General features: G+C 43.9%; 1 protein-coding gene across 6 annotated transcripts in view; it reads left to right on the top strand.

Annotated features, from left to right (window-relative positions):
• The window catches only part of LOC138952877 (apoptosis-stimulating of p53 protein 1-like), a 105,544-nt gene that overhangs the window by 87,126 nt on the left and 7,173 nt on the right, over positions 1-11,245 (top strand). For 4 of the 6 annotated variants that reach the window (XM_070324622.1, XM_070324623.1, XM_070324625.1 and 1 more), the window contains 2 exons: positions 9,416-9,692; positions 10,744-10,949. In XM_070324622.1, coding sequence (XP_070180723.1) covers positions 9,416-9,692; positions 10,744-10,949 — 483 coding nt within the window. Of the gene's footprint in view, positions 1-8,815; positions 8,836-9,415; positions 9,693-9,992; positions 10,107-10,743; positions 10,950-11,245 lie in introns of those variants that run through there. The other 2 variants (XM_070324626.1, XM_070324627.1) reach the window with 2 other exon arrangements.

The raw sequence follows: 11,245 nt of genomic DNA, 5'->3' as shown, positions 1-11,245 counted from the left end.
ATTAAGTGCCTGTGTGTAGTTGGAAAGTGACTGCCGGGATAACCTAGGCAGAAAACTCTAATGGTTTCTAATGAGGTTAGTTGGTATGAGATTGAAAACGGCCAGTTGATCGACCGGATTCTTCTTCATTATTCTGCGCGGATCGTAGGCTGCAACTCCCACGTACACTCGTGTATTGCACGAGTTGGCTTTGACGTTTATCCCCCACCCTCCGTTATCCACCCCTGTTTAGACAGTCATACTCCTATTTCGGGGAATGCATGCTGAATACGACAAAGACATCCACCCAGAATGAGTACCCAAAACCTTAATCATCCACAAAGAATAAAACGCCAAATCAAAACACAGACAATAGGCTTTTATCAAAGTGAACGAATTCCCAAATTCCCGCCGGCACGAACAGCGTGTCTTTGAAACACAACCTTCGGGGCAGGGCCTACGGGGTAATTTCTTTCTCCTTTGGTGCCAGGTGATATTTCTGATAACCTTTCCCAGTCCCGAGAGCACTCCCAAACTATATATTGGATGCGGGGCCAGGCTGGGGCCAGAGGTTAGATGAATGGCATGCGAAAGAGAGAGAGGGCATCTTCGAGGCGTGTCTGTCTTGGAAACTATTTGGTGCTCTCAGGTGTGTGCGGAGCAGACTGTGTCTAGGATACTGGCTTTTGTCTGCTGAAGCTGTTGGTGGTTTGATTGAGATGAGGTGAGAGAGAAGAAGAATTGTGTTTTGAGTTGTATTGACGTTATTTATGTGCATGTATGTGAAGTTATTTGATTTTTACCTTGAACTGGCATGACAAAGCATCTCAGAAACGTGTTGTGGTTCAATAAGTTGCCTGCTTGGTTGTTGATGGTTTGAGATGTGGTGATTACACAGGCTTGAAAGTACACTTTGGTCAGAATGGTGCGGGGACTTATAAGCGGTTTGTGGTTATTTATTACATGTGGGGTGTGTGGGAATTTGAGTTTCAGGAACTAATTGTGGTGGTGCCTTTACGGTGCGGGATCGAGACGTTGAAGTGTATCATGGCTTTGCTTGTAAGGGCTGTTGGTGGGTTGAGATGAGAGGAAACTGAAGTGGTCTGTTTAGTTCTTGCTAAATTGTGTTGAGGTTACTTCTTACCTGGAAGTAAATGGCTGGCATACGAAAGTGGGAGAGCATCTTTGAGACTGCCTGTCTCAGACAATCTTTGCTTTGGTTTAAGACAAATCAGATGAGAGGGAAGAAGTGGTCTGTTCGGGTTTTGTTAATCTTGCTGTTTATTATAGGGAATGAAATGTATGGCATTGGACATTGGAATTACTATTTGGTGAACAAACACAAAAATAAGAAGAGGAATTGAAATTGGTGGCGGTTTAACTGAAATATGATGAGATAATGAAGGCGAGTTGTTATGTTTGGTTCTTGTAGGGCTTGTTTTCAGTATTGGTATTTGTTGTTGTTGTTTATTTATCTTCCACAAAGAATGAAATGATTGCGGGATTGGGTGCAGCAAGAAGTGTGAAGTTTAGCGAACAGGTTACCGCTGCATTCGTGGATTTATGATCACTAGTGCGTGTGATGCAGAACGATAGACGGTGATAGATGTGTGCATGCGTATTGATGAATGTGTGCACCTAGCGGTGTAGTGTTGTCAGCACTGACTGAGTTGGACATTCCGTCATTCGGTTTCGCTGTGGAGTTCATGTGCCACGGTGTATTGTTAAGACGGGGATATAGCTCAGTTGGTAGCGCGCTGGATTTGTATTCAGTTGGCCGCTGTCAGCGTGAGTTCGATCCCAGGTTCGGCGGAAATTTATTTCAGAGTCAACTTTGTGTGCAGACTCTCTTCGGTGTCCGAACCCTCCCCCCGTGTACACTACATTGGGTGTGCACGTTAAAGATCCCACGATTGACAAAAGGGTCTTTCCTGGCAAAATTGCTTAGGCACAGTTAATAATTGTCTACCTATACCCGTGTGACTTGGAATAATAGGCCGTGAAAGGTAAATATGCGCCGAAATGGCTGCAATCTACTGGCCGTATAAAATTCCATCTCACACGGCATCACTGCAGAGCGCCTAGAACTGTACCCACGGAATATGCGCGATATAAGCGTCATTGATTGATTGAATGCATGCCTGTTGTTGTGATTTCATTGTTATTTTCTGTAGCAGCTGCTGTTTTACTTTTCTGTCAATGAAGGATCGTGCGATGATATGGTTTTGTCATGTCATATTGTCATCACTGAATGAAGGCTGTTAACATTTCTCATCGCAAATAAGACACCAGGATTTACTTTAGGTACATCTGATTACTGTCCGTTATGCCAAGCCCATAATTATGCATAAGACATAAGACATAAGACTTTATTTCAACCATGTGCAGTACACTAGGGACATGTTTTGGCCAGAGTACCATCAATCAATCCATACACGCCCTTCCAAACATCGCTTGCAATCTCAGTCACACACACGCTCACGCACGCCCGCATACATTCCCCACACAAATCCCACAACAGCACACACGCACAAGCATGCTCCTCCTTAACAAAACGTGTTTAACCATCAATTGTACATATGCGTAAAATAAACAGTATAGAAGTATCAGTAAGAATGCATACACTGATCTCGTAAATGCATATCTTGGAACTAATCTGAATTCATTGAATGATACAGACTCAGAAACGATGATGGTAGCCGACAGTATACCCTTACTGCAATAGCGGATCTTAGCAACGCCAGGGCCCAAAAGCATGCAAAAGCCCCAAAACGAAAAGCTTCACAGCTTTACAGAATCACAGGTATCATTTATCACACACGTCTTGCATTGACATGAATGTGATTTCGCACCCCCCCACCCCCCCCCCCCCCCCCCCCCCCCCCCCCTCCGCCCGCCTAAAAAAAAACACTTCTGAAGGCGGAAATATAACTTCAAGTAGCTCAGTTCGACATTCCCGGTATGGGACAACTCAACTATTCAGCTAGACTTTGAGTTGATGAATCATTTCTCCTTTCAACTACTTTTATTTGCAACATACCGGCCCATTTTCTCCTTGCAAGTTTCCTGTGTGGACACGCAGGCGTACAAAGAACGCAGAATGAGGCCAAGGTAACGAAGCGACGCTCTTCCGACGTTAAAATCACGCAGGACACAGCGAAGGGTGGAGGTAGAGGGGGGCGGGAGGATACCTGTTGTCACCCATTCCTTCAAGGCCAAAGGACACCCGCCTACCTACCTCCCCCCTACCTTTTCTATCCCAAAGGCTTTTCTCAAGTTTCATGGGCACGCCTCTGTCCAACCTCCAGTGGCCCATAACAGGATGTTTTGCCCCTCAACTTTGAAAGCTCTTGAAGAGGTCTTGACCGAAGATAAGTGGGCACTTACTGATGCACTTTTTGTGAGGGCGGCAGTCGTTGATGTTGACAGATAAGTTGGGTCAGAAGTGGACCTGTTTCATGAAAAAAAGGAGAGGGGCATTATTTACGAGTTTTCGCTTTCTTCTCAGGCATTGGGTGTATCTTTTTCTGTTCGCAGTCTGTCTGTCTGTCCTTTCCCTGGGTCTGTCTTCCATGTCATGCATATTTTTTTTATTTTTTTTACTTGCCTAGCTGGCGGTCTTCATGCCTGACTATTTTTAATCTTCATTTGAGTACACACATACACTGCTAGCAGGTCAATGTGACCATGACACTGGTTCATTTCTAAGGTAGTTTTCGCCACATATATCCACGCAGGTTCTTGTAACTATGACATGACTATTCACACGACTTAGAACCTGTGGTTGCTGCTTGGTTTAAACAGTGTTTATTGAACAATTCATAGTTATGAACATGATACATGTTAAGGATCAACAACAAGCTCAAGCTTATGGTGGTGACCCTAACGGAAGAATTTAACATATGGATTACGATAACTTGCGACGAGACTTCGACAAGTACCCCCCGCGGGTTAGGGGGAAGAATTTACCCGATGCTCCCCAGAATGTCGTAAGAGGCGACTAACGGATTCTGTTTCTCTCTTTACCCTTGTTAAGTGTTTCTTGTATAGAATATAGTCAATGTTTGTACAGATTTTAGTCAAGCAGTATGTAAGAAATGTTAAGTCCTTTGTACTGGAAACTTGCATTCTCCCAGTAAGGTAATATATTGTACCACGTTACAAGCCCCTGGAGCATTTTTTTTAATAGTGCTTTTGTGAACAAGAAACAATTAACAAGTGGTTCTATCTTATCTCCCCCCTCCCCCTTTCCCCGTCGCGATATAACCTTCGTGGTTGAAAACGACGTTAAACACCAAATAAAGAAAGAAAGGACTTCGACAAGTACTTTTTAAACCAAAACAAACGAGAAACAAACACAATATGCAAACATACATATCATGGTTGCTCCTTCTTGTGGAAGGCTGGAAAACTTGTGTGTGTGTCACTTGACGTTGTTCAGTTTATTTTTTTTAATTTGGGGCGTTTTGGAAGCCGTTACAGCAATAAAACAACTTTTGTTTTTAATCACAGCCTATTTTACACTGTAGTATAACTGTATATGGTCGCCGCAGATGTAGTAAAAAGCGCTACCTGTGAACGCAGAACTGACCGGGTCATTCGGACGATTGTAATGACCAGTTTAAAAGTACCCAGCATCCATTAATCCCGCTCGCCGCCTTCATTGTGCCGTGACCATAAAATGCCAGTCATCAAATCGGTCAGTTTCACACACGAATTATCCTTACGATCCATCACTTCCACTGAGCTGTAACATTTACTACCGTAGTCAACCTGACTGCGGATCTCCAACACGCAAAATCCGACGCGGACGTGTGAATCTTTTGAAGCTTATATACGGTTTGATCATAGAGAACCAGCACAGACGACCTAGCTTTTGAAGCTATATACGGTTTGATCATAGAGAACCAGCACAGACGACCTATCTTTTGAAGCTATATACGGTTTGATCATAGAGAACCAGCACAGACGACCTAGCTTTTGAAGCTATATACGGTTTGATCATAGAGAACCAGCACAGACGACCTAGCTTTTGAAGCTATATATATATACGGTTTGATCATAGAGAACCAGCACAGACGACCTAGCTTTTGAAGCTATATACGGTTTGATCATAGAGAACCAGCACAGACGACCTAGCTTTTGAAGCTATATACGGTTTGATCATAGAGAACCAGCACAGACGACCTAGCTTTTGAAGCTTATATACGGTTTGATCATAGAGAACCAGCACAGACGACCTAGCTTTTGCAAACATCAGCAACTGTTCAGTGGTAGCCTAGATCTTAGGAGCTTGATGAAGCGAGATGACGGCATGACTGTGGCAAAGTTAATTGCTCTATAAAAGTTGTGAGTATGCACGTTGCATGGTAGATACTTTTTGTGCATGAGCTCGTTATACAGACCTTATTAAGTTCGTTTTCCTTCAAATTGATCTTTGACTGCTAAAACTGTTCACTCATCCATTTGTAAAGTCCAAGAGGTCAAACAGGGCCGTCCTTTCGATTGATCGTTGGCTGCTAAAACGGGTAACCAGGCCATTAGTTTTTCCACGTCAAATCTGAGAACAAAAAGGAGTGTTAGCTCTCTAAAATTATAAAAAGATTAGAGAATACTATGTCAAATTACATAATGTCATTTTAAGTGTTGTGTATGCATTGCAAAGCTCAGTTTAGACCACAGTGACACACGCTCCTGTGGTTTAGACTAGAGTACTGGCAAATAACAGTAAAAGGCTTTGGCAATGACAGTCGTAAAAGCTACACTGAGCGGGCGCGAACGTACTGTTGTTAAAAGGTTGGTAAACCATCGACACGGGTAGACAAGGAACTTAGTCGATAAATATCGACAGGGGGCCGACAAATGGTTTAAATGGGAAATGTGTGTATATGGGTGTGGGTTTGAAACAAACAAACAAACCAACCCATGTGAACCCCGGGCCGCAGGCCTTCGATGTAGTGATTGAAAAAAGGATGTTCTCAAATGGTTCAATTCTCATTTGGTCTGATTCTCAAATGGTACCGGTATACTCCCCCCCCTCCCTCCCCCACTTTCTGCACCCGGGTCAGTGACCGAGTTTAACCTATGAGGAGTTTAACCTATGGGGCGGTCTCTTTGATGTCTTGAGAGGAAACTTGGCCAGGGTAGTACATGCACCAGAACTGGTGGACACCAAGGACAAACATGAAATCGAAGCAGTTTGCTTTCAGAGGGAACGGTCGTCAGCAACTCAAACTTCTCTGTTTTTTTTTCTCAAGAAAATCTGACTTTCTTTGTGGCCCCCTGACTCCGCCCCCCTCCCTCTGTAAGGACCCCCCTCCATAAGGACCGATTTTTGTCAACATTTTAAAGGTCGCTAGAGAGGGGTTCCACTGTATGACCTAACCGCTACTGGCAGACGGCCTCAATCTTCACGCGCAAAGACGAGATTAATAGGTGCTCGGTTTTGGTATTTTGAATTACATTACATTAAACCTTTGTTGGGTTTCATGGTCATGGCAACAGCCATAATAATATTACATGATGTATAATATCATATTTCAGCATATGTGAATTACATGTCATCATACCAAACTGTCATACATTTTTATTCCTACATTATTCTGATTGATCACAACAAAACCTACTATCATTGGACACATCCAAATGCAAGCGCCTGTCCTTGACAATTTCCCTCTGATCAGTGCAATTTCCTGGGTCGGGCTTTGCCACAGACACTCACGGTTTTGCCTGTAGGTAAAATGTACAATGTATTTTCTGATTTGTGCACAAAAGCTTTTTTTCTTTTTTCTTTTTTTTTAACATAACAATGTTTAATGTCACTGTATGTTTAAAAGACCATGGTCATATTTGTAAAAACAATGTTAAATTAGAAAATAAATAACATTTTGGTTCATGATTTTTCCTACACCTGTGCTGAAAATAAGAAATAAAAATGTCGGTATATAAGTCGCTCAAATACAAGTAGGTATGAATGGCTCGGTTTGAGTTTGTTGCAGTTGACCCTGCACAATGCGACCTATCATGTTTTTGCGATTTTGCCGTCACCCCTCCCATAGGGTGACGTATTTCACAACTTCCTGTGTTACACAAACTCTGTGATGACTCACCAATTTTGACTTCACTCCTCCCATAGGGTGACGGATTCACAACTTTCTGCAGATGAACAATGTTGCCTCCACCCCTCCCACAAGGTGACGGATGTCACAACTTTCTGTGTACACAAACTGATGACGTATTTCACAACAAAATGGCGCTGCCCATGGTCAACCTCGAAACTATCCGTATAGAATGGGGGCGTCCTCGCCCCCATAAAAAGTCAGCGACAGTGATAAAGCATGGGATGTCAACCTGACATGGCAAATGACGGGACAATAGTGGGGGAGGGATTGACTAGGAGTGGGGTGGGGATGTAGGTGAAGTCAACTAACGAGACAATAGTGAAAGTAGGATGTAGTGGGGAGACTCGGGGGATAAGATTGGGGGTGGGGGGGGGGGCGGATAAAAAGACAGGGGAGACTAAAGTGGGGATCTGGTGGTAGGTCAAGTGACACTAAAGTAAAGTAGTGGATGGTGGAAATAAGGAGATGGGGGTGGGGCGACTCGGGGAGAAGAATAATTCGATTGAGGTGTGTGTGTGTGTCACGGTGTGTGTGATTGCGTGCGTGATTGCATGCGTGCGCGCGCGCGTGTGTGTGTGTGTAGGCCCTAATTACGTTTCGTGCGTGTGTGTAGTGGGTGCAGGTCAAATGACGGGGAAATAGTGGAAGATATATGTAGCGTGAAGAATCAAGGAATGTGAAGAAGGCCGGGATTCTGATACTGTTAGACGGTTCGGTCAAGTCAGTTTTCAAAACTGCTCACGTCTGGAGAGCCTAGCTGATAACATCGAGGTTCAATCCCTGCTCTATCTCAAACATGAGAGAATCTTTAACAACCACTCAGCCACCTTTCAACTTCTAACCTGAAGTGTTCCACTTAATTGTCACTCAGTGAGGTTGAAGTGTTCTCATGGAGAAATTTACACCGTATGACTATAAGTCGTGATGTCGTTTGCTCCAGATTTTGGTTTACGGTCTTGTTATGAGTCGATTTTATGGCCCCCATTTCATGTCCGGACAAGGGCTTGCCTCCTCACTGTTAAAGGGACTTTCCACTGAAAAATGATGCAATTCAATGGCTTTGCAGTTAGAGTAATATATATGTCATACAGCACTGAGAAAACTACAACCACGACAACAAACACATCATCAACAACAACAACAACAACAACAACAACAACAACAAATACAAAAACAAATGCCCCACTCGATTTTGTAGAATGAACTTTGTTAGTTGATCCAACTTTCCAGCGTAAAGGCGTGACACTGATAAATCAGTCCAGACTCTAGATAATATAAAGTGCTGTGTTCAGGTATTCTGTCAATATTGACCGAGTTTATGCTTGTGAAGAACATTCGTGCGAAAAATAGCACAAGTGTCTTGATTAAACAACAGTCAAACTTGTCTACAAAGACGATCCAAGGGACTGAGCAATTATTCTTTACGAGACTCAGAGTAACAAAAAGCAGTTCAACCGACGGACCTTGTAGCTTTAATGACACTGTCGTCTGTTCTCGCTAGCTGACACTCAAATCCTTCTGAGTTCCCCCGAGGCGGGTATATGTGGTGTAGAAATGTAGGTGAAACCAGGTAACAACGGTCACTCCTGGCTTTAGATATCGCAGGAATGTTGTTGACATAATAGGCTACACGCCTCGGAGTTTAACGTGTACTGTAAGCGGTAGCTGTCTTTCTTTGTGGAAATGCAGAAGCTTCTCATTTCAAGAACTCGCTATCAAAATTAATAGTATCATGGTAAGCTTGAGTTTATCTTGGGAAACAAATTGAGTGTTACACTAGACCGGCTGAATTTTGCTCTCGGTTCAGCAGGAAGTAGAATTATAGAAATTGTGAACAGTGACTGAGAACTCTGTCAGTGTTGACGAACATTCTGAATAGTTTCTTATGTGTTTTGTCGGTGAGATAAAAGTCACACCGGGAACTGTATCACAATTATGCTCTGTGGATGTTGATGTTTTTCGAAAATAGTGCATGTGACTGCTGTCACAGACTGCACATTTAGGTGTCTTTCAGTAAGGATGTTCTTCTTCTCTTGGTAATGCTAGTGGTGGTGGTTGTGTTAATCAGTACTGACAGCGAAATCTTTGCTTTCAAGAAATCTTATGTTTTCAAGACAATAAGATCTTCGTGTTTAAGGCACTGCTTTCTCAGTTTTTCCACTAACAGAATCCGTGAGTGTATCCCCATTTTAATACTCCCCCTCCTTTGAGAACGATGTTTTGTGGACCGTTTTGAAGGTCAGAAAACTGAGTAATTTCTGCGATTTTTCTCCAAAACTTCAATTCTCACTTCTCCTTCATTTTCTGTGTTCCAGTTACCCGGCAGGGGCACCGACCTGACCTTGGCCGAGCTGCAAGGGCTGGCTGCTAGGCAACAGGTTGCCATGGAGACGCAGCAGCAGGCCCTGGTTGCCAGGGAAACGCGCCTCAAGTACCTCCAGCAGCAAGAGGCCAAGCACAGGCAGCTGGCCTCGGAGCAAGCCAGGCTGCACAGGATGAGAGAGAGGGTGGAAGCCCAGGAACTCAAGCTGAAGAAACTCAGAGCGCTCAGAGGCCAGGTGGAACAGTACAAGGCCAGCAATGGCAACCTCAGTGAGTAGTATTCTTTGTGTGTGTGAGGTATGTGTGTTTGTGATGAGGGAGAGGTTGTAGGCCCAGGAACTCAAGCTGAAGAAGCTCAGAGCACTCAGAGGCCAGGTGGAACAGTACAAGGCCAGCAATGGCAACCTCAGTGAGTATTCTTTGTGTGTGTGAGGTATGTATGTTTGTGATGAAGGAGAGGTTGTGGGCCCAGGAACTCAAGCTGAAGAAGCTCAGAGCACTGAGACGCCAGGTGGAGCAGTACAAGGCCAGCAATGGCAACCTCAGTGAGTAGTATTCTTTGTGTGTTTGAGGTATGTGTGTTTGTGATGAGGGAGAGGGTGGAAGCTCAAGAACTCAAACTGAAGAAACTCAGAGCACTCAGAGGCCAGGTGGAGCAGTACAAGGCCAGCAATGGCAACCTCAGTGAGTAGTATTCTTTGTGTGTTTGAGGTATGTGTGTTTGTGACGAAGGAGAGGTTGTAGGCCCAGGAACTCAAGCTGAAGAAGCTCAGAGCACTCAGAGGCCAGGTGGAGCAGTACAAGGCTAGCAATGGCAACCTCAGTGAGTATTCTTAAGCCCGGTTGAGGCTAAGTATGGGATAGGTGTTGTGCTGTGAGTATAAGATCAGGGGTCAGGGGGGCTAAAAGTTAAAACAGATGGATTGAAAAGAGATGGATTAAGAGTTAAGAAATTAAAGCTGAAAAAGCTTGTGGTCTGATGAGATCATTTGCAAAGAAACCAAATTCAATTGAAGGGAGGGGAAAAGGAGCAAGAACATTTAAGAGAGAGAGGAGAACGAAAATGAAAGAAAGACAGACAGACAGAAGGAACAAAAGTTGAATGAGTAAAAGATATGATGCAATGAACATCTAGTAGGGTGCTGTTCTGGAACAGCTCTGCAGGCTTTTTCGTTGATGAGGCACAGTTGCTCTTCAAGAAGATAAAGAAACGACTTCACTGCCCTTCGTGATAACACCATACTGTTATTAAATAACTCTTAGTAGATCTATACAATGTACCCACCCTTTAAATTTAAATGTACAATTCTTTCTGTCACAGACTCAGAACTGGAAGCAGTCAGGGCTCTGTTCAACGAGAAGGAAAAGGAGCTCGCCATGGCCGTCACCAAGGTGGACCAGCTCATGAAACAGCTGCAAGAGCTCAGAGAGGTTAAGGCCAACGGGGTCATTACCAACGGCAACCATGCTAAAGGTGACCCCAACGTTGTGGCCTTGGAACTTGAAAAACTTCGGAATGAACTTTTGGTAAGTTTGGATTTGGGCGAGTTTTCATGCATGGAAAGAACTGTTGATGCTAAAAATCACATCTTTGTGATTTGGTGTGTTGCATACTATGAGTTACACTCTCTGCGTTAACCACTAACTTCTTCTACTGGCAACATTTGTGAAGGTTTCTTTCCACTGTGGTATTTTAACTCTGTGTGTGTGTGTGTGTGTGTGTGTGTGTGTGTGTGTGTGTGTGTGTGTGTGTGTGTGTGTGTGTGTGTGTGTGTGTGTGTGTGTGTGTGTGAGTGTGTGTGTGTGTGTGTGCGTGCGTGTGT

Source organism: Littorina saxatilis, linkage group LG17 (genome assembly GCF_037325665.1).
Source record: "Littorina saxatilis isolate snail1 linkage group LG17, US_GU_Lsax_2.0, whole genome shotgun sequence".
In the NCBI taxonomy this organism is placed as follows: Eukaryota; Metazoa; Mollusca; class Gastropoda; order Littorinimorpha; family Littorinidae; genus Littorina; species Littorina saxatilis.
This window is presented reverse-complemented; position numbering and strand designations above follow the sequence as displayed.